At 39.4% G+C, this 24259-nt stretch overlaps 2 protein-coding genes across 4 annotated transcripts in view; one reads left to right on the top strand and one right to left on the bottom strand.

Moving 5' to 3' along the window:
- The window catches only part of nrg2a (neuregulin 2a), a 49538-nt gene extending 42015 nt beyond the window's left edge, over positions 1-7523 (top strand). For all 3 annotated transcript variants that reach the window (XM_046038880.1, XM_046038878.1, XM_046038879.1), the window contains 5 exons: positions 1043-1145; positions 1431-1554; positions 1698-1825; positions 2075-2296; positions 5012-7523. In XM_046038880.1, the coding sequence (XP_045894836.1) occupies positions 1043-1145; positions 1431-1554; positions 1698-1825; positions 2075-2296; positions 5012-5666 (1232 nt within the window). In that variant the 3' untranslated portion in view covers positions 5667-7523. The remainder of the gene's footprint in view (positions 1-1042; positions 1146-1430; positions 1555-1697; positions 1826-2074; positions 2297-5011) is intronic.
- A 4257-nt stretch (positions 7524-11780) lies between these two features.
- On the bottom strand, positions 11781-17323 carry slc22a6l (solute carrier family 22 member 6, like). The gene is made up of 10 exons (XM_046040421.1): positions 16919-17323; positions 16727-16830; positions 16368-16522; positions 16074-16242; positions 15844-15967; positions 15630-15745; positions 15317-15531; positions 15114-15222; positions 12378-12581; positions 11781-12180 (listed from the first exon to the last, which is right to left on the bottom strand). Exons 1-10 carry the CDS (start codon positions 17321-17323, stop codon positions 12093-12095), a joined length of 1689 nt encoding a protein of 562 aa, XP_045896377.1. The 3' UTR covers positions 11781-12092.
- Positions 17324-24259: the final 6936 nt, after the last annotated feature.

Genomic DNA, 24259 nt, shown 5'->3' with positions numbered 1-24259 from the left:
GTGATGTGAGCATGCAATGCTATATTTAGAACATACAGTCATGTTTTTCTTCTATCTGACACTATTTTCATCCTCCTTCATTGTTAGCTCTTGTTTTTCTGCTACCTTTTCCAGAAAAGTGCTTGAGGGGTTGAGAGTGTAGAACAAATGCTAGAGGTTTTCTTTCAGAGATAATTTAATTATACAAGTACATAAGGTACTAGACCAGGAAGACATTGTGTTATTATACCAACACTAATTTAATTAACATTATATATAATATACAATTTATGTGTTTTATTTATGGTGTCAGAAACTTTGGAATGTCAATGTAAAATGTAAAATACAGTATGTATTACATTGTCTATCATTGATCATGCTACCTCTTAGCTCCGTCATTTCCCCCCGGGAACACAAAGAGACTACCTCAACCTCTCAAAATCTCTTCTCTGGAAAAGCAAAAAGCATCAGTCAAGATTTCTCCAGATTCATATTTATTGATATTTAATATTTATTGATATTTAATCTTAAAATTAACTTCATAAACTTTCATAAATTACTGTAAAATAAGATCTCATCATTGTGCTTACTGAATACCTGAGTAGATGAAGACTAAGTGAATGATTGCTGATCACGCAGGCATCATGATTGACTCATTAGTAGAACTTTAGACACACATTACAGGTTCTACCGGTCATCAATTAAAGGCCCGAACCATTATAGTATCATATTTAATTTGAAATTACTTCGATTTTTAGAGAAAAGATTAGTCTAACTATTGCTGAGGCCCTGTCCCCCACCCACGCCTCCTTACTGCAGCACAGGCAGCAACAGCATCTGTTGTATTTGTGATTATGTGAGAGGAGAGGTTTGACTGTGAAATGAGTTGTCAGGGAAGGGAGGATGAAGCTTCATACTGCTCAGGATTTAGTAAAAAATAAAATAAAAAGTGGGAACCTGCACCTTCGAGACACTAATTTTTTTCCCTTTTATTTCTCTCACTGTGTGCATGTGGTGTGTGTGTGTGGGTGCGTCTGTGAATTTGTGGGTGTGATGTTGACAGAGGCAGAGGAACTCTACCAGAAAAGAGTCCTGACAATCACGGGTATTTGTGTGGCTCTGTTGGTGGTGGGCATCGTGTGTGTGGTTGCCTACTGTAAAACCAAGTAAGTCCCACTGATAATTGGATACCACCTGTATTTTATTGAAAAACAACTGTTTACTGTATACTGTTTTCTGTTGGCAGTGCCTGTAATATGCTGCATAGTGGGAACAATAGATTGCTTTGTTTGCTATCTTAAAATGTAGCCTTTTTATATTATTAGACACGTTTACAGGTTAGAAAGTTAATCTTGTTCTCACATCGAGTTTAAAAGCAGAATGTTAAATCATTAATTAGGGCATCTTAACCAAAAAAAAGAGAGAGAGAATGACAGAGATTTGCTCAACAGGAAACAAAGAAAGAAGATGCACAATCATCTGAGACAAAACATGTGTCCAGAACATCCTAATCGTAACCTAGCTAACGGACCCAATCACCCAGGCCCAGGCCCGGAGGAAATCCCTATGGTAGATGTGAGTTTCTGAAAGGATTCCTAATGTTATTAAAGTACACACGCACAGATGTACACCAAATGGTTTTATGCTCAGTTATATAATCAAAGCTTGTCTTTTTTGACATTTTTCCATTTGCCAAATCCATTTTCTTCCCATCACAGTACATATCAAAGAATGTCCCTGCAACTGAACGAGTCATACGGCCTGCAACAGAGGGATCGTTCCCTGCCAGCCATGCCTCTTCCAGATCTCACAACTCTTCCACACGAGCCCATTCATCAACTCACAGGTAAGCATGCGCCATGCAGTACGTATGTTTGCCCTCATGCCTTCCTTAAATTAAGCACCATCATTTTACATAAATTCAGAATCTCACGTGAAGGGACTGATTAATTTGTCCTGCCTCTAGAAACAAGTGAATTGGTTGTCAATCTTCTTTTTCAAAAAACTTCTTACTTACTTCTTTTTGGAAAAAAAAAAGAATCACACTGGGAAATGCTGGGGTGTGTGCGTGTTAACATCTTTTTTTATTTGTCAGACATGAGGAACGGACATGGAGCCTGGAACATTCTGACAGCATCCTCTCTGACTCGCCGGGAATTATGTCATCATCCGTGGGGACCAGTAAATGCAGCAGTCCTGCGTGCATGGAGGCACGGGCCCGGCGCGCTGCACACTGTGGTTACTCTGACCCCCATCGGCCAGGCCTACAGTACGGAGACTCCTTCGACTCTCTGGGAGACTCTCCGCACAGTGACAGGTGAGAAACAGGCCTGTGTGGCTGATATGGCACTGGGTTTGTCGTGAACATTTTGAGAAGTTTCCTCTCTCTGCTGGTTCTCTCTCAGCCTCGAGAGGCCAGTCAGGGCACTCAGAGAGACTCAGTGGAAACTGACACACAGCAGGCATGATGATGAAATTCGCTAAGGTAGGCAAGAGTGAAAAAACAGTGCTTATTTCAATGGGAACTCTATGCACATAGCTACTGTAACATAACTCCCTGGACAGTATGTAATTCTGACTGGCTAAAGTGTTCCGACAGAAATTGTATTTAAGGAACAATGTGACATTTTGGGAAATAGACTGGTTTGCCATCTTTTCCAGAGACATATTTGCGTCACAGAAATAGGTCCAGGATAGGTTTAGCCTAGCTTAGCACAAAGAGTAGAAGCTGCAGGACACAGCTAGCTCTTTAAGTCAGAAGTGAGGAAATATGCCCCTCAATTTATCCTGCACCTATATCTGTACGGAAGGCACAGATATATCAATTAGCAAGATGGCAAACACGTATATTTCCGAAAATGTCGGACTGTCCCTTTAACATGAACTAGAACATGACAGCTCAAGCACAATTGAATCACTCTATATAATTCCATATGCTCTGTATTTCAGTAGTGCTCAGTGTCACCCATGGCCTGAATTTGAACTTGCATTTTAAGTGCCTAAGATACACTCCCTGATTTTGCGATAGAGCCCAATAGTGACCCCCCAAATGCTCTCCTTACTCACTGCTTATGTTTTGAATTCCAACACATTTCCCAGTTTAGCACTCATCGCTCAACACGCACGAATGGTCCCCTACTAAAATTATGGAGTGTTTATTTAACCATCAACACAACACCTATGAAAACAGTTGGTTCTAATAGCACACACATTTTTTTGCAGGAAGGGAACGGTGGCCCAGTTAGGTTGGAGCAAGTCTGTCTTTGTTGATTGTAGACCCTGTGCTAAAAATTGCTATACATGTGGACGCCCTGCCCTTTTCTTTCGAATAGCTTAATCACAGGCATTCATTGACCTTTGTTTAAAGTCTTGAGAATCACTATTACCACAAATGTATTCATTCGTGGAGCCTCATGGAACCTCACCATTAGAAAAGTTACTGTACAATGATAACTTGATGAACAGTGTGCTCGACAAAAAAGTGCCCAGTGAAACAACACAAGATCCAGTGGCTAGGACAGTATGATATTCAGATGGCAAAATCTCACAGAATCTCAGAAGGAGCGAAAGTGGCCCCAATGCAGACATCTTTCACTGAGATTACTTTTTAGAAAACTCCAAAGTCGTCACATTCTCAGATGAGTGGCACATTTTATCTAATAAAACCTTTATGGAGCAAACATTTAATTGTGTGAGTGCAAAGCCCAAGTATCCTCTATTTAAACGTGTACAATGTATGAAGCAGCCTTTCACTTTCACAAACACAAAGTGGAAATGAAAACAAATGAATATGCTAATCAGTGCTTGTCCAACTTCAGTCATGTTTTCACTGAGCCAAAATGAAAGTAATGGAGTAAGGTAGTTCCTAAAGTGTTGAGAGCTGCATTTCACTGTAATGTATTAGAACTGACTATATGACTGACAGAGTGTCCTACACCAGCTGCTGGGTGCAGCAAAAACTTCAATATGATATTAATCACAAGAACTTGAAAAAGAAATCGGACTATGACCAGTGCCGTGTAAATTGTCTAAAAACTAACCAGACAAGATGTGTCTTGCCTTTTATGTGCTCGCGCTCTAAGGTATCAGCAATGCCAACATACAGCAAGCATGTGTGTGCAAATAGGGTCCTGATCATTGAGTTGTTATACAGAGCAACACTGGATAACCATCATCCCTCAGAGTCATTCCAGGTAACAAGCGCTTCCATCACGGCGACAGCTTCTGTACCAGCTGAATCAGCGGTGTTGTGGGAATATCTCAGGCTTGTGTCTAACACGGCCTGTTGCAGCTGCCTCAAGGCGATAAACAGACATTACTAACACCACAATCCTCAATGCTTCACCATCAGTGATAATCAATGTAAATTCTGAGTTTTTTTTTAAATGTATTGACATGAATGTTTAGTTGGCTGTGATTATGGTATTAACTGACTGTAAGACTGTATGGGTGACGCCCATTAGTTTCTGGTGTTTTGACAATCCAAACAATCCAAATGTGGTTACTAGGGTTTAATCCTATCAGGACAAGGGATGAAAAAGTGGCAACCATGCCAACCAAGTGTGAGGTATTTAAAACTTAATATTGACTTTCTTCTTGGAGAGACATGTTGGCCAAGTCATTATTGGTTCTGCATCTTCAAGAACCTCTATGTTGTATTCAGCATTTTGCCATAGCGCCCACATGGCCATGTTTGAACAAAGCTTCCTAAGATAACAACCACAGTAGCTATCATTTGTGTAGATATAAGTTCATTTAAAAATAATATAGGGGGAAGAAGGTTTGGGAGGTTGCACCATAACATTACTCAATACCTGACAGCTTATTGTACAGAGATTTGGAGTGTTAGCAATAAGCAACTGAAAATCTCAGACAAATCTACATATGTAAAAATATTCCTTACAATATTTAGGAGTCCATTTACAGTGTGCTAATAACTCACAGTGCACTTTTTGTAAACTCGTTCTCTTTATCGCTTCTGTCCTTTGCTCTTCTCTACTTAACTATTGACTCTCCTCTGTATTTACTACAGATATGTGTCAGCCCTGACGACACCAGCCCGCCTCTCGCCAGTGGATTTCCATTACTCATTGCCCTCGCAGGTGCCTACCTTCCAGATCACATCCCCCAATGCCAGCCATGCCATGTCTCTCCCTCCTGCTGTCCACAACCCCTATCCTCTAGCGGATGACCAGCCTCTATTGCGCCGCTACCAGGTGCCCCTACATGACGCCCAGTGCCAGGAGCCCTACCGGCAGCAGCGTCGTACCTATCTAAATGATAGCAGGGGCAGCTTGCCCTCTAGCCCCTACCGGCTGGCTGAGGAGGAAGACTATGAGACCACACAGGAGTATCTCTCCTCTCGGGAGCAACCAAAGAGAAGTGGGTCCAGTGGAACTGGTAGCCGTCGCTGGCGGAGATCCAGACTGAATGGCCATGTGGCCCCACGTGGATATGAGGCATCTCGGGACTATGGGTCTCGAAGCTGCCTAACAGATAGTGAGTCAGAGGAGGACGGCGAGAGCACGCCCTTCCTCAGTATGCAGAACATGAATGCCGAGCCCTCCACCATCTACAGGCCGGTGGACAGTCGGACTTCTCACTCATCGGGGCGGCACAGTGGGCATGGGAACATGCATACAAGACTTACACACTCACGCTCCAAACCGGACAATACACCCCATTAAAGAGTGAAAATGAACCAACAAAAATCAATATAGTATAGACCTGCATCTATAAGAAATATTTTTATTTTATATAACTGACAGATATTCTAAACAAATGAAATATTTATTTTCATTTTAGCAAAAGTTGTCTACTAGTTAACAGTAAAGACTTTTTATAGGGAAAACTCTATTTATATGTACATTTTGATTTACAGCATAAAAAGATGTGCCAGTTTTTTCACAACGTAAAAAATAGAGTAATATTGTGGTGCCTTTTGCTGTATGCCGATGCCAGAGGGCCAGTGGAGGTTTTTGTAGCCTTTCTTATATGGACGCCTCATTTTTTATACACGTTATGTTTTTTTTCCCCTCACTGGTTTCCTGTTTTACTTTCTTTCCAAGTTGCATTCTTTGAGGAGTCTAGCCCCACTGGAACATAACCCCTTCAATGTCACGCAATATAAACCACTTCAACATAAAGTGTATGTTTACATTAATATGATTCGCCTGTAGGGTTTTTGATTTGGGATCTAATAGAACGCCTGATAAGTACAGTGTAGATCCTTTTTGCCCTCTGACTAATGTCTACCAAGAGACAGAGAGTGAGATGTTGTGTTGTTGTGTGTGTGCGTAAAAGGCGTGTGTGTGTGTGAGAGAGTGAGAGAGAGAGAGAGAACGCATGTCAGTTTGCTTGCATGTATTTGTGATTGTTAGATTAATTTCATTGTTTGTTGTGGTAACATCAAATGTGTGGGTCTACTGGTGTCTTAGCAGAGCTGACAGAAGAGTGTGTCAGAGGTCCACAGAATAGTGCTTTATCAGAACAGTGACCCCCAGTCTAGATGGACAGGTAAGGCTGCTGTAGGGTCGTGTGTTATGCAGGTCATTGCTTGATGTGTTTACAGCTATTCTGCCCCTTTCCCAGCCTGCCCCAGTTAAGTCCTTTTTATTCCCCAGCAGGTTTTCCTTATGTCGGTCTGTTAAGAGGCCAACAAACACTGAGCCGCTTGGCACAGGGTGACCTCCTGGCCCCTGCCATCAGAGGTGATGGCAAAACAAAAAGATTGCATCTGTTTTCACTCAACTCAGCCCCTAATCCTATGCCTCATCATCCTTCTGTGTCCATTCTGTTTTTGTGGCTCATGTTAAAGGCCACACAGTGTCTCAGGATTTCCACATGCCCCCACCCCCTCTCCCCTCCCTCCACCTTAAACCCTGTTCACCTTCCTCAACTTAATGTCTACCTAAGACTAAGGTTCTCAGATAATGAAGGCCTAAATGTTAACAGTCTACCAGTTCCCTGAACACTCCCATACAGAAAGAAGGAAAGCCAAGTGGAAGCAGCTTAGTGGAGAACAGTACAGAACATAATAGACAATATAAATGGCTGTGAAACTTTGGAGGATCATTCAATGCAAAAATATGCAAACTTTCTATTTTGCTGTTTGATTACATCATTTTCTAAGAGGTGACTGTAGTGTGTTGTGTGTAAAAAAAACTATGTGATGCCTGTAGTGTAGAATGAAATAACATGATATAAATGCATATTTACATGAGTTAGTTTTTAAAGCCATTATGCAGCCATCTATCAAGTCGTCAGCCTTTCTTGTTCACATACTCCATTGAATGACTGTGTCCATGGATTATGTTATCACTTGGTTTAGACCGCCCCTACTTATGTGCACACTTCCAAGTAATGTCAGAGAGCATCCAAATAGGTTGTCCTCCAGTAGTACTGTGTACTGCTTTGTCTTGTTGACGGATGTAGTTATTTCCAAATTTAGTGCGCAATGTTAATGATGTTAAAAGCAAACAAAATCTTTTGAATCCCCCCTGTACTCCACTGAAGGAAAAGTATATATTAAAAAGGTAATTCAAGAAATGTTAAACCCATTAATAGTGACTCAGTGAGAGAGAACAGTTGATGACGTTTCATCACTGTTGGTATGTTTTGTACTCCTTGTTAACAAAAACTCTTAAAATGATTGATCTGCAATTCAAACTGCTATATGGTAAATGCACAGTGGTGTTATAAAGAAAGGTCTTTGGTCACACCTCACATGCAGATATTTCATTGAGTTTCTCACCTCTGGGTCTAATTTTTATATGTCTGAAAAATGCAAAAGAAGACAGTGCTCCGCTGGTTTAAATGTGATACTCCTTTCACTTTGCCAGTCCTCTCACCCAATCAAGATGCTACCAGGCACTGTCCTGCAAGTCTCTACTGTTTCATTTTATGACCCCCCCACACTCCACCTGACCCCACCCTCGCTTGAAATGTTTGAACACCTCTCTTCTGCATGTCCTTGTGGTCACGGTTAGATGGGTGCATGGTAAAAAAGCAGCAGACAATTCTTTTCCAGTCAGTGAAAGTGTATTTTCATTTAACATTCAGCAATAAAAAATAACCTTTCCCCATGTCATTCCTGAAATATGCTAGAAAAAAAGAAAAAAAATGCGAGATTGTCATAGATTGTAAAATAAAATGATAATTCCACCTGTTCATATGAGAAAATAAATCTTTATTCATATCATTTCATGACGTAGTTATTTCTGTAGAAAGCTTTGCTTTGGTTTTGAGTCATCTTTTATCTTGACTTACTTGACATACACAGTTTACAATCGTGATATTTGTTTAAAGGGGCTATATGTAGTTTTTGAATGAAATCACTTATCAATAAATCACTTTTTTACTGCCTATTTGTCCAAGGCCCTGCAACGTCACTTAGAAATGAACCACACGGCTGTTGCTAGCAACAGCCACTATTCTGCTTCTTATATGAAGGAATTGTGTCGGTTTCTGGCTGCATGCGCGCTCCCGAGCCTCTTGCTGACTACAGCGACAACACCTCACCTAACGAAATGTACCACAAAACGTCCAACTACAAGCACAACACAGACTCCAACGCAAACTCCAAGATAAACTCCATGTAAGGTTAAAAACCAACAACAAAGTTTTATGTGCTGATGCCCATCAGGCCAAATCAGAGAATCAAATTGATGTAGAGTGAAAATGCAATCAACAGTAGAAAGGCTTATCGGGGCTTTCACACCTATCTCGTAGGGTTGGGACATTTGGACTTTTCAGTTTGATCCGAACCAAAATTACAGGTGTGAAACCTCCCCCGGAAAACACAGTCCAGACCAAACAGACAAAATTTGGTCCAACGAAAAGAGGTAGTCTCAGTCTGGATGAAAATGAACCATGACTCAGTTCATTTCTAGCGTGAAAGCATTTTTTGAATGGTTCGGACTCCCAGACCATTTAGATGGAAGTTTGCCAGTTCCTGTGTAGACCGGAAATAAACAAATGCATGGAGAAATGCACTGAAATAAGGACACAATTATACTTCTACTACCATGAAAGCAAACTGCAACTCATGCCTTTAGTCTCTCCTCAATTGGAGGTGCAGGAGGATTGCTTGCTGTCTTCTCCTCCTTTCCTGTTGATGACGAGATGTTTGCAGAACAAGGACATTTATTTAGTGAATTTGAACAAGCTTTGAGTATAATTGTTGCTGCAGGTAATAGTGCCATAATAATAACAATATAGTGGCAATGATATGCATCTGTTCATCCCTCATTCATTCATTCTTGTCAAAGCTAAACCAATCAATGTCAAGAATAGGGAGACACAGCCCACATAAATGATAACAACAGGACGCAAGTCCATCATGTAAAGTTCTTTAGTGCACTCGCAGAATTGCAGTCTGAAACCAAACCAAAACTAACCGAATATATCAAAATGTATCAAAACATGAACTAAACTGACATTACTGCAAAGCATATGAAATATATTGTGATTTTGTACTTTAGTTAGCTCAAGTTAAGATAACATTAGCTCGTCAGCTAACGCCTAGCAGTTGCTAACATTATCCGGTGCAGTTGTTTGGCGCTCCACGTTACTTCACCAGCTAATGCGACCCATATTACTATCCCGTCCACCAGTATTATGCCAAAGTGTTGATTTTAGCCTGCAAGAAATGATGTGAAGCGATTTGTTTAACGATATACTAACCTATAGCAATGCAAGGCAGGGGCAGCCAACTGTTTGCTTCGTAATGTTCAATTTAGATTTATTGTTGTTTTACTGAAACTCAGGTACACAGCTTCTCCTACGGTCTCAGTCGCTGTAACTTACATGACCTACAAAATATATAATAATGCAACATAATCGTGCAGGAAAACAACACAATGGAAGACCAGTTCACTCTCCAGTGATCAATGTAACGTCATCATGTAACGAGCTTACCTGAGTTACCAGCATGTTGGGTGAAGCTGTCTCCCAGTGAGCCGGATTGTGCTTGCTCATGAGTTTGACACCTCCTTGCAGTTTAAAAACCACACCACTAGTGGCCACTGAAAACTACATGGGGTTTAACATGGGGTTTACAGATTATAACGAAACTATTTTGTATGGTTGTTCTGCTCTCTGATTTGAGAGCTTATACAAACACACACACACATCCTGCGTAACAGCTGAACATTGTAAAATGATATGTATTAGCATCTTAGCTGACTGTCACAGGATTTATTTTACTAAATAATTAATTAATTATTTCTCTAGCATTATTGTCCCTCCTTGGATGAATACAATTGTGCAGAAGGATCTCTTAACAAACCAAAAATATGCCAAAGCATATTTGTAAAATTTGTAAAAGATTCCCTACTGCATATTTTAAAAGATCTTGAATGACAAATTGAAAACTGGTCAGCTGATCGAGCCCAAATGCATTCATGAAATGCAACCCAGTTCATCCAGCAGATTGAAACCTTCAAGACAAAGACCATCAGAAGTAAGAATTACAGGTCGAGATTTCATGTTACCTTATAGTTTTTAAGCTGTTCCCTTTTTGTCATGCAGATTTGCAGATATTCCAAGGACTGTGTTGTTTAGTTGCATTAGCATCAATAAACCACTAGATGGTGGCACACCAGCAAAAGTCACACACCAGAGGAGTTCACCTTTTGCATGGTTATAGTGGTACTTTGTATTGTATCCAGTTATATTTCCTCATTCTGTAGAAACAGGCCTTATAGATATAAACAGTGGTGTTTATGGAATGAATTGGCAGTGCAACTTAACTGCAGGACTGACTGAACATTTACTTTACATCTGAATGCAGTTTAAGATCCAAACATACATCAAAGCAAATTTGGAACAGAAAAACATCATTAAAATAAAATAAATAAATAAATAATTATTTTTGTGTCAAAAGAATGTGACACTGAAATACAGCAACAACTTAATGTTTTCATGTTAAATATCACATTAATCATTAGGTGTTCATTTGTTTATTTATTTTCATCATTTGAAGTCAAGGCACTGACCACCAGCAGCTCATGCTCTATATTCCAGCACAAATCTATCAAACACAAGTTTTGTTAAATGAAACATTTGTCTTGGCTGAAAGGCTCACATCTGGACAGCAACTGTCCCTAGAGAGAGCCATGTTAACAAAACACAAATGAAGAAAATAACAATGGACTGAATCTGTCACACAGAATCTGGCACAGAATGAAGTCTTCCTCACAGTACATATCATAGGAAGAACAATTTCCAAAAGTAAGTCTAATTTAGTGTCATCCATGATATCCAAATATATCCATGATTCAGTTTGTCCATTAAAAGTCCTGGAGGCTTTACCTAGACTGCCAAAGTTTAATATTTAAAGAGTGAGGTAAATTTTGACCAACTTTATGGGAAACCAGAGGTTGTCATGTGAACACAAAGTTAAAAAGTAAAATAAATTAAAACTGAGTAATACTTTGGGATGTTTGAGGATCTTTGTGTGAAGTAATATTTGATCCTGAATGTGATTGCTTGTGTTTATTCATTGATATATGATATAAATCATTGATTTATTATCCTGGTCAAACAGGTTCTTCATCTGATTTGTTTCAGTTCAGCTGTTCAGCAGTTGAGCAGTAGCTGACAATGACCCATTTAGATAACAAATCATAGTGAGTATTTGGGTTCTACAGATGGTAAGAAAGGAGAGAAACACAAGATATGAATGAAGAGGTGTTGATTTTAAAGAAAGTACTTTTTTTTTTTTTTTTTTTTTTTACAAACACAGGGTTATTTATAAAGTAAGAGAAGTTATAAAAACTCCAGTAAAGCACAGCATAACCATTAACTGTAGAATTTATATGAAATTAATATTTAACACAGACAAGTAAAATATAAAACAATAATTGGTACAAAGTCAGACTAAAGTACTTAAAGCTACTGGATAACAAATAAACATGGGTCTGATTGTTTGCAGATATATTAATTTCACTGTATTGACCTGTCCAAAAAACCTTTCCAGCTCCATTTTCCAGCATTCATAACCCACAATGAACTCTTTGCGGAAATCAAACAAGTAAACAGGCCAGAGAAAAAGCAGCACCGACTTTCATTAACATGTCAGCAAAAACATCAGAAGAACAATACAGATGCCCTCAGACAGCCGGCTTTAGGAGAGTCGACTGCGTGTCTTGCAAGACTATTGCTTCCTTTGGTGGCATTTTGGAGCTTCTACCAGGTCCCCTGTGCAAAACATAAAAAATGCTAATATGGATAAATCAGTTTTTCTCTCTCTCTCTCTCTTCAGCTGTATATGCTGATTTTTCTTCAATAAACCATGATGATAGACCCTTTTCATTACTAAAATGTGGTTTTAAATTTTGGGACATGCAAAGATATAAGAAAAGAAACAAATCCTGTCTCCTGGAGCTCGATCTTACCTGTCCTCCACATCTTGTATTGTGTCAGGAAGGGGTGAGCCAAGCGTTTCAGGAAGGAATATTACAGCCACTCCAGTGAGAATTGGAGCTCCTCCATAGATTAAACCTGGTAGCCAAGGTAAATACTCCCCCGTGAGAAGCACCATGGGGGCCACCATGGATCCTATACGAGCCATCATGGATACCCAGCCCATGCCATTCTGACTGTGAAAGAAAAAGTACAACTATTAAATGCCAAAGACAGCCATAAAGACATACATGCTTTAAATCAGTGGTTGTGGTGATGGTGATAAAGTGTCAATGCATATGTGAACTGAGGGGGTTAATTCATGGTGGCTCTGCTATAATCTTGAGAAGCTGCAGAGCTGCAGTTTCTATTTATTCAACTTACACTGTAAATTTCCAGCTAAACTGAGATTTATTGTCTCTCTCTCTCTCTCTCTCTCTCTCTCTCTCGCCTGCCATTGTTGTGCAGAGTTTTGCGTGCATGCCGTGCTGCCGACAACAGCATGCACGTCGTGGTTCCTCGCAGCTCTATTTCAAAAAATATTCTTTGTGTGGTTAATCAACAGTGATAAATTATCCGAAAGTCCCGTGAGGTGCAGACAACTCGGCAAAACACTAGTGAAGCTGGGGCTCGGTCTCTTCAGCAAATGTTCCTCTTCTGCCACTACACACATACATGCTACGCCTACACATTGACAACCCAGGATTAGGATTACAATTTTGGATTTATTCACGCACTTTAAAAACATTTATTGAAAGAAAATTTTATTCTTTTTACATGTTTATTTTTGGATATTGTAATAGGCTGTATGTTAACTTATTAGGAGAAAACTGGTAGTTCTATGTAAAATCAGACGTTGAGCACCCCCATATAGCCAAAATGGTATGATCCTTGTTTCTCTGCGAAGCTTCGACTGTGAGATTGACAGTGGAATCAGCCTCCGCCCATCGAAGCATCGAATCTTCAACTATTCAGGGTCAGCCCTAGTTTGTTGGTGTCACACTGCCTTCTCTGTATTCCCCACTGTGCTTTGGGTCCAGAGAATGGTGTGAAAGGACATGCATTCAGCAGCACTTCTTCCAGGACATATTTTGTCAATAAAAGAAGACAGCAAATAATGGACCAGTGCGAGGTGGGGGCACTTGATTACTATCATGGCTTAAGTTGGTGTTGCAGCGGCTGGCATTGATTTGATGCAAGTCGAAAACTTTCTCTTGCAGTGCCCACTGACATTTTGTCCTATAGGCAACCGCCTATGTCGCCCATGCCAGGGCCAGCCCTGATTTGTCTTGTTGGAACAAATTGTTTTTCTTGTGGGAACAAGTCTGTCACAGGTTTGGGTTTGTGGGGTGTATTTTGGGTTTGTTTTCTGTGTTCATTTCCTGCCTTTGTGTTTACTCTTCTCTCTAGTGTGTATATGTGTTACTTTAGTCATCTGTTTATTTGTCATGTTTCCTTGTTATGAGTTAGTGTTTCTAGTGTTGTTTTACTGTCTCTGTGGTCTTTGCTTTTGTTGGTTTTTGTCATCAAGTCATTTATGTTGTCTGTGTTATGTTTCATTTTTGACAATGTTCCTTGTGTGTTTCAGTTAGCCTTACATCCTGTTTTAGTTTGTAGTAAGTCTGCCCTAGTGACTCTTGTCATGTTTTACTTCCTGTGCCTGTCTCTGATTGTCTGAGTACTGTCACCTGTGTGTAATTAGTTTCTCCCCCCACCTCTGTATTTAAGTGGTTGTCTGTCTTTTAGCCAGTTCATTGTTTGTATGCGTGGTTGTTTCCACAGGAGTTTGTGTGTGTGTCTCAGCTTTAGGCTACTGTTTAGTTTCCTGTCACCTTGTGGATTGTACACTCACGTTTTGGATTTATGGACATTCTTGTTTTACCTGTTCTGTAAGTCCATTGTTGTTTGGAATAAACTCCAACTTACCTGCTCCATCTCAGTGTCGGCATCTTGGGTCCAAAAACCTCTGTTTCCGGTGTTCAGCCAGGTGGCTGATCGTAACAAAGTCAAGTTTGTTGAAACAAGTCCTTTGTCTTGTGGGAAGAAGTTATGTTGAGTTGTGTAAATGCTCTGTATTTGTATAGCCCCTTTCTAGTCTTTTTGACCACTCAAAGTGCTTTTACACTACATCAACCAGTCATACAAAGAGCCTAAGTGTTCAAACGGAAACTAACATTCACACTCATTCATACACTGGCGGAAGAGCCGCAAGGGGCAAATCAGGGTTCGGTATCTTGCCCAAGGACACTTCGACGCGCAACCAGGGGAAGCCAGGGATTGAACCGCCAACCTTCCGATTAACAGCCAACCCAAGGTGAGGTGGGTTTTTTTTTTTTTTTTAATCACCTTTCAGAACCTTAGGGTCTCTCTAGATTTCTATCTCAACACAAAGAAGCTCCAACCCCTAGTATGTATTTATTTAAACAATAAACTGCAATTCTGTAGGCTCATTGTGAGACCTATTTCTTGAATAAAACATAGATATGAGTAGCCTGGCTCTAGACTTCTGAAGCATTGCCCATATTTCTAAGTTGTTGAGCAAAATAGCAATTTGGTCGGTTTATCAGGCTAATGTCCCTCCAGTAGAAAAACTGTCATCTGGCGCTTTCACACTGTACATAGAGATGAGTTCTGATTTCTCCAAAAAACTAAATAAACTGAACTAAATTCCTAAATAAATTAGATTACATTATATAAAGAACATACGTTTGTTGTTAAATAAGACTTACCGGATAATAGTTGGGTACAGTTCTCCAGAGTAAAGGAAACAGCAGTTGAAGGAGGCAGCGAGGCAACCTTTACCCAATACAGCCAAACAGGTGCGCAAAGTCTGTTTATCTGCACAGAGGTGAAACATGCATCAGGTCACTGAGCAGGTTGTTTTTGTAGTATAATATCCAATATTTACTTGTATGCATGTGTTTTAACACACCATAAGGTACCAGCAGGTTGATCAAAATGGTGACTCCAGCAACAATAAGAGCACCACATTGTGATGGACGGCGCCCAAGAAAACTCATAGACACAGTTATGACAACTTTAGCAGGGATGTCAACAGCTCCAAAGATCACTTGCATCAAGTAGATGTCCACCCCAAACTTTTGCAGATCCATAGCGAGACCATAGTAAGCGAAGCTTGTTGATAACCTAAGTTAGTATTCCAACAAAAATGCATTGTGTCATTGTAATTTCAAAGAAGGTGCTTAAAAGCGTGAGTTTTTCTACGATAAGAGCAGGACATGTACCAAATAGCACTGAGGCAGATTGTCATTGTCCTCATTGTAGGTGTGCGGAACAGATCCAGGGCAGAGTAGGAGCCCTGTGAACAGGACACCTCTTTCTTCATGGACTCCTGCAGCATCTAAGCATAAAGACAGTTCTGTTAATACAAATGTATTTGAAACACAATTCTAAACACAGATATATGGTGCAATAACAGAAACACATGCGTTCCCTTACTTTAATGTTAATTTTTTCTCCCTCTTCGTGGCGTCCGTTAAATTTGGCCACACTTTTAAGATTCTTGATGGCTTTCTCAGACTGATTACTCAGGACTAACCATCTTGGAGATTCATGAAACCACCTGTATGAGATATTTGTTTAGTTGTTTATAGTGAAACAACTGTATCTTTGAAAACTAACTCTTTGCAACCCTAACTTTTACTTGTCTACAATAATTGGCATCTCACCATGAGGTGAGAAAGAAGACATAGAAGGGCAAAGACACAGCCAGGGTTAGCCACCTCCAGTCACGGATGAAGTAGGCTATGACTGCCAGGAGCAATTGTCCCATTGTGTAACAATAACCAGTTATTGTTCCCACCACTGTTCGCACACGAGTGGGGATCCACTCCACAACTTGAAAAGAAAGAATACATAGAAAAAGAGATACTTTATAATTCTTACATGCCTGTTGACTGTATCCAATAATTTCCTCTTAATAGAGTACACCCAATTGTTCTCTATCCGGCTAAACATCTTACTGAGTGAGAAGGTGTTGAGCCCTAGGCCAGACAGAGCCATGCCGCAACCAAACCGAAACAGGCAGAAGAGGGGGAAGGAGGTAGAGAAAGCGGCACATGTTCCTGCCACTGCCATCAGCAGGTTAGAGATGAGCAGGAGGATGCGTCGACCATATCTAAGAGCCAGGTGGATTTGCAAAGAGTGATGTAAGACTATATTACATTATTTGACTTGAATAAGTTAGTTTTTGAATAATAATGCATGACATTGAGGTGGTGAATAAAAAGATGCAGCAGACAAGTTATATATATGATTAATTGTAACAGATAAGAAACACATACAATATCTGTGATATCAGTAGGGATAAGATCAATGTTACCTGTCTGAAAGGCCTCCAAAGATGAGCGCTCCCACAAGCACACCTCCCATGTAGACTGTCTGTCCCATTTGCTTCAAAGAGCGCATATCACATACCAAATGCCACTGACAAAAATTAAAAACAGTTTAACACACATGACATGACAACATATAGGCAAAATAAATCTGAGTGACTAAAGATATGCAGTCCTACATCCGATATGATTGTGGAGCTCATCTCAGTCATGTTATAGGACCATCCATCTGCACATTCCTGCAGGTCAGCATCCGCACCATCCTTAGTGTCTCCTTGCTCCCCTGAGCTGAAGGTCCCATTCTTAGCCAGGAGGTGCCACTGTGGAACAACATAACGCTTGCACCTCTGTGGCTTCCCTGTCGGGTCTAGCGGCACTGTGATCAGCAGGGTTTCCTCTGGGCTCAGATGGGACTGAGAGAGGTTCGTGTGTGCACTGCAGTAGTGACGAGGCACCGCAGCAACAAAGTTCTGCAACAGGTTGTGACTGGCCATCATCAGGACAGGTATGCAGAGGAGTATCACATGCAGGATCTGAAAGCGTCCTGTGCTGCCCACCAGCTCTAGGAGGTCCCCAAATGCCATAGTTTTGTACAATAGAACTCCACAACGTGGCTTAATGTTAATGGCACTGGATAATGTTGCTGGTGGGTTCCTTTAGAATATTTGTATGTGTACAAAGGAGTGTGTGGTTCTAGCACCTGTAAAAGTAATGAAGAAAACATCAGCTCCAAGAACTAACCCTAACCCTAACCAGGTGTATTTGTCTTATGCCATTAATATCAAATTAGTTTGACTTACCAGCTGAATTAGTTTTCTGTCATTACATAAAATATGTAATCATGACAATCCTTGCTCATAAAGTGTAGCACCTTCATTAACACAAGAATGCGTCAATTCAAATAAAATCCTGGCAAAGTGTTTCCAGAAAGAGTCCTTGAAAAAAGCCAAAAAATCAAAAAGAAAGTTAATGTCGTCTTGTTGCTGCTGTGTGTCAAAGTGAGTAATCGGCTCTCAAATTCCTACGGCTTTTCTGAACTTTGGATTATTTGAAGTGCAATTTAACCTCTTAAAGGTATTAGCATTGCATTCACTAAACGCTGAGGTAGAATGCAGAGTCCTTGTTGTGCAGGAATAATGCCTGGTTGAAGTGTTTCATAGAGCTCCAGCATCAAGAGTGGGCGCATAACTATGTTAGCTCTTTTCCCTCTTTGCACTGAGATACACTCCCTGCCCTTTATTGGTTACTCAATGTGAAGAACAGGGTGATCGAGTGTCTGCGTGTGTTTGTCACATGTGAGGTCAACCAAACTAATTTGGTTTTCTTTAAAGTTTCTTGAATGTTTTCTGTGATAGTTTCCTTTTTGGTTTGTTCATAAATTATCAGCATGGATTGATTTTCTAGATTGAAGTTATCTGCAGCAGCCGATTAGTAAAAGAAAATCAGTAAGTTTGTGTTGTGTTTTTTTTTTTGACAAATTGCAAAACAAGCAGATAAATATTCAACTATTCAAAATCACTGTAACACCATGACCTTTTCTCATCCTTTGTCACTTTGCAGGTTACAATTTGTAGTCAATAAGTGACTATGTGATGTGACGATTCAATCAGCAGCAGTTCCAGGTGTTCTGATTCATGTTGTGTCACGTTATTCTGACTGAGTTATGAGACAGAGCCAAGAATAAAAAGAAAAATAACTCCAATAATTTGTATTTCTATGTAATTATTTGTATTTCACATTTGTATTGCCTTTACAGAGTACATGTAGCCAAAATCTGAGACATTTCTGCCTGGTTTGTGTCCTGATGATTAGTTTTGAGGAATGTGTGCACTTGTGTAATTATCAGCATGAGATGTCAGGCTGAATGAACCTGCAGGTGCCCCAAAGCAAAACAATAAACTCTCAGTTTTTTCAGCTGCAAGACTCTGATCGGGGAAAGATTTGTCCTTTTAAATTACTCCTTCTTCAGGATATTTTGTAGTTTTAGCCCTAAAAGTACAGGTATTTGACAGAATATGAAAAACTTTAGAAAAATGAAAAAGAATAGACAAACAAAGTCGCAGGCAGGCTTCCCTTGGGGCTCTGGGCTTTTTGTGAAATGTGGACAGCAAAGAAACTGTGAAATGGAGGGTAAGGGTTGAAACGGACACAAATGTTGGATCAGCCCCTTAGTCTGCAGAGCATGAAATGCATGGGAACTTTAATGAATTAAGATCTACAGCACCTAGGCTGTAGGGCTGCCTGATGGAATCTAAATGTATTGTGTTAATAATACCTTCATTCTAACCATGAGGAAGCACAGGTGGCAACAATTCAGGATTAAATATAAATATATTCTGTCAAGAGGTGTGTAGACGATTAATAATTCTCATCATTAACACTGAGTAGCCTACAGATGTGGTGTGTACACTTATTATAGCCTGTCATTTATATAGGGTAACATTGGGTCAACTACGAAGACAACCTGCTTGGAGCAGTTTAGAAATACATGAAAGCAAACCTCGGGTAAAATGAATCCACCTTACGTAGTATGGGTTAATCAGTACCCTAAGTTACACCCGACATCACAAAGTTACTGTACCTGTATAATAGTGTGACCATATTTTGGTTTTCAGAAAAGAGGACAGTGGGGGCAGGAGGCAGATGGACACCCGCAGTGGGTGGAAAGTTGGGGCTGGGGAGGTTCAAGTAATTGGTGGCACTGTGGCAATGTGTACTGCAGAGGCTCTACTATCCACCTGGAGGAGTAACTAGTATAATTAGTGTATTAGTACAATATTATAACATTAAATATATTGTTTAATGTTAGTATAATACCAAAATATTTATAGGTTACACTTTATTTGGCTAATGGCTGCCTACAGATTGTTTGTAGTAGAAACTGAAGTACCATGCGTGGCCGCCTAAGGCAGAGGGTCCGTGAGAAAATTTTCCTGTCTAGATTGTCTTGAAGGGCATTTTGGAATGAAGGCTGCCGGACAGGTTTTTCATTCTCACACTCCATAAAGTTGATATATTGTTAAAAATAATACTGCAAGAAGCATATTGTTATCTTTTTGTTTTTCGAGACTCAATTAAGTCTCGCAGGGGGAAATATGTAGTATCCAATATGCTATTTTGAACTGTTATGAGTCAAATACATAAGTATTGGATACTACAACCTTTTGTAACATTTCAACAGCTTATTGCTTGAGATTCCACAATTCAACTGATTCACAAATAAAACTGCTTTCTGTCTTGTTAAGGTTTGATTAGATACTGTAATCTGATAATTTCAGATAATAGTATCCTATCGGCTAAATCTTACCACTGGTAGCCTGTAATAATATATATTATAAATATTAATTCCAGTTACAGCAGTGTCATTATGGTACATTGTTCTCATTCACTAAATCATTGTGCTAGAAAAAATGCTCTACATGGTGGTTATTCTCTAATTTGTTGACGCTAAGTGCTAACTTGTCAATAATCATAACCATTCATGCGGAACGAGTTCAACATTTTACTTCTTCATCTCCATCTTTACTTTTACATTTATCTAAAGCTGTTAGACAGTACAGTCATGGGAAGATGAAGACGGGGTTTTTGGATTAAAGAGCAGCAGACTACGATCTACCCGGCCCAAACAACCGGACCAGGCGCCACGGCGGGTGGGTGATTGCTCAGAGGAGAGGAGAGGAGAGAGAGCCAGGATGTTAGCTCAGTTTAATTTTGTTCCTAAAGCTCTGGATAAAATGGGACTCGAACAGACAATGGAATTCAGAGACTGTTGTGCCAACATCGTTACAGAGACCTGCCCCATCAACATCCTGGATCAAGCACTCGGCAAGTGGTCCATGTTCTGAGCTGTCAGCGCAAGACTCTGGCAAGATGAGAGGAAGTGGACTCAGAGTTTTACATCAATGATGCTTGCTGCTCAAACACAGTCAAGATGGACTCTGTTTTCCAAATGTCAGACTGTTTATTGTGAAGATGAAACTTACATATTATCACCTTGTTGCTGCTGTTTACATTCACCTCAGATGCAAATTCAAAAAATGTACAGTGGAATGTTAGGGGTGTATACGTGTCTGTATATATGTATTTTAATAACTGTATACATTTTTTTATTTTATTTTATATGTTACCATATTTTAATATAGGCCTACACTTAATTATATGTTGTTTGTGTTTCCTTATGCAGCCTTGTGCTGTATAATGACTAATAAACAGCCTTGTACCTTGTAGATGTTTGATGCAAGTTTGGACTTTGATCTTGTTAAACTCAGAGACAGGCCCTGAAGAGTTATCTTACTATGTATTGCACCAGTTAAGCGCTGCAATCACATTGACAACAGAGACAAATGACATACATACATCCTCTGTTAATAGTTGCAAACACAGGTGGAGACATAACACTTTGACCTTTTGTCTCAGTGCAAAGCAAAGAAAAATACAAAGTCAGTTAGCAGTGCTGGTTCAAATGTCTGATTCCAGTATCAATAACTGCTTATTCAAAAGTTATATTTTTTATATTTACTTTTTCAGAAATACACAGTTTACTACTCAAGTGCTATAAAAAAAAAAATCCCTAATTTATTTATTTGCAATAATTTAATGTAATTGTAACGTAATGTAATTTTTCATTACAAGTTTTATTTGATGAAGCATAGTATTATTTAGTTCAGGCCAAGAGTTCATATTGGCTGATTGGCATCTGCCATTTCATATATGCTTTACAATCATTGGCTCATTCACAGCTGTCCTTAGAAACAGATTGTAATCTCGACACATTGTGCTGTTGATTTAACAAAGATTTACATTAATGTGTGTTTATAAGGGGAAGTAGCTCTCTCAGCAGAATCCTCATTGTTGTTTGGATTATTTGAGAGCACTCTCAAAGCGCATAGCATTTTCCACCAAACCTAACTGTATAACCATTTGCTATAAATGGTCATGTCCTTGGCACATGACCCCAGTAAACTTCAATACAGTGGTTTTTATTTGCTCTATATCTGTGATTGGTGTTGACTGTACTTCACACAGATAAATAGAGCAGGATTAATATTAAAGGAGTATTTTAACAGTTTGTTCATAAAAGGGAGTTACTGACCCCAAGCATACCTTAAGTAACATCAGTATGTAACATCACATTCTTTTTTTTGTCTGTAAAGGACCTTTTATCAAAGAAAAATAATTTTTCTGTTAATGTATCTAGTTTATACCTCATGGTAATTTTTGTATTTTGTCACCTTTATCAAATTTCAAGTCCAGCTCCCTTCCAGAGTCTGGGGGCAGCCCAAGGCAATGACACCCATAAGAGAAAAGAAAGCTTTTTTATTTATTTATTTAATTCATTAATCAACATTATTATTGTACATTTTCTCTGAGTCATAGCCTGCTCATTTCTCTTGTGTGAATGTATTTTTTGTTACACTGTTGTCTGTCCAACTTCACCTCTTTGTACTATATGTCATATTGAGGAAACAAAAGGGGGGGGGGGAAGCAATTTCAAAAAATAAATACTTGATTCTGCAGTTATTAGTATCATTTCATCATCATTTCATTCATCAGCAGTGGAGTATGTGAGAGCCCAAACATAAAGGAAGTAAAGTCAACTTTCAAATTACGAGGGTTAAGAATCCACATTATTCCAGTAGTTCATTGTCAGTATTTTTTGGATGTTGCTAAATGTTATCTAATTTTTACCATTAAAAAAGTGAACGTTAAACAGCTTGTATCCCTGTTGACTTTTGACTTCACTTTTCCTCACCGGAGGAGGGGAGTGTTTATTCCACTATTTCTGTGTTTTGAATGCAGAAGCTGTTCTGTTGTATTCTTGGTATAATGTGTCACATAAGGTGCAGCCTCTTTACATCTGCGTTGGCTTGAAAACATGTGTGAGCTTAGTAAGTACCTCTTTCCTAGGGTTTTGGTCATTATTAACTATGCAACATCACAGAGTACTATCCCTCACCAGGTCCGGTTGGCTTTTTTCCTGCCAGCAAGAGCTCCTCCAACAGGCAACTAAAAGAATTTCATGTTTCACTCAATTAGTCCACTCAATGGCAAAAATTTTAGGATCCCACTCTAGATATGTTATTTAATGTTAAATTTAAATAATAATAAAAATTAACAGTAATAGTATTTTAAGTGACATCTCAAAATGTATTTTTTGTCAACCATGATTAACCAACTATGCATGCTTGGACTAATATGCAGTGTAAGTAGTGCCCTAAAGGATTTGGGGATAATAACCTTGTTAAACATCTGTGCCAACAAAATCGACACGAGTAGGCTGTAACATAAGTGCTGCAAGGATTCCTGAAAAGAAGACAAATGTTTGTCAGGCACAGTAAACTATATCATTTTGAAACCGTTGCCAGTCTTTGTGGTGATGTCCTGGTTCATTGTTTTGGAGTCCCTGGGTTGATGTAGTGTGGTGTAACAAAACACTGGTGTGTTATCAGGAACAGCTCACGATAACACCCTGGCATTCAGACTTATTTCAGTGTCTCCGACTGCATCCCATCCCCAGCACGGTGGATAAGAGTGCTGCCATTATTGACACAGTGTCAAAGTCCTGTCTGGAGCACTGAACTAAACTGGGTCTCATGCTAGTGTTAATAGTCAGGGGACTGATGGGCCCCAGCCTTATCAAACAACTGTTTTTGTTTGAGTGGCCCTACTGACTTCTGCTCTACATTGTCCGATTATTTGCTTTATATAAAGCTTCCCATTTGGTACCTTGTAGACTACATGAACCACCAAAAAAAAGAAGAAACCGCATGATGTCAGAATCTGTAACTGACACAGATAATGAAACAGGTTAATGTCTTACTTAACATAAACCTGTTTTTAGATTGATCTGTATCTGAGGTCTATAGAGATACAGAAGGAATGCTGACTTAAGACTTAGCTCAGGCAGCCTGTCGCTTGGTCTCTGCTATCTCTGATTTTACCAACGACTTTCTATCGATTTTCATGATTACAAATAATCACTCATGATTATGATGATGTGTAAGATCATGACCAACAGTGAATCTTGCTTCATCTCTCATCATCTGAAAGCAGTGTTACTGAGATGGTAACAGCAATAATGGGTTCTTCTCTTGCTGTCTCTACAGTGAAGCTGTTTACGGTAAGTGCTTATAACCCCCCCCCCCCTCAACTGCAACCCACACAATCAGAAAAAAAATACAAAACAAGTAGATATGCATTATTTGCACTGACGTAACTGTAACGTAAGCGTATTCTATTTGTTGCATAGTCTCTGCAGTTGGTAATGCAATTGTTAATATATAAGTTCGTTATTATAATTGTGTAAAAAGTGACTTTTAAAAATGTAGTGTATTTTCAAATGCATGGGTCAAATATTTGAGCAGATCATGTGTAGTGTACTATAAGACTCAGTCATTGTGTGACATTGTTAAACTAGTTGTACCTTATGCATTTCATTTTAAGGGTTAGGGTTTTCTGCTGTATTTTCTGTAACAGGTTTATAATTTGCAGCTGTTTCACTGTTTCTTAATATTCCTGAT

The sequence above is a fragment of the Micropterus dolomieu genome, linkage group LG23 (genome assembly GCF_021292245.1).
Source record: "Micropterus dolomieu isolate WLL.071019.BEF.003 ecotype Adirondacks linkage group LG23, ASM2129224v1, whole genome shotgun sequence".
NCBI lineage: Eukaryota > Metazoa > Chordata > Actinopteri > Centrarchiformes > Centrarchidae > Micropterus > Micropterus dolomieu.
This window is presented reverse-complemented; position numbering and strand designations above follow the sequence as displayed.

What these genes read in the sequence shown, in the direction of transcription:
- slc22a6l (XM_046040421.1), bottom strand. Translation starts at nt 17,323, where the DNA reads ATGGCATTTGGGGACCTCCTAGAGCTGGTGGGCAGCACAGGACGCTTT. An exon ending in GTCTTCTTTCTCACCTCATG is followed by an intron (nt 15,968 to 16,073) that starts GTGAGATGCCAA and finishes TATCTCATACAG; the next exon opens with GTGGTTTCATGAATCTCCAA. An exon ending in CAACCTGCTGGTACCTTATG is followed by an intron (nt 15,223 to 15,316) that starts GTGTGTTAAAAC and finishes ACCTCTGTGCAG; the next exon opens with ATAAACAGACTTTGCGCACC.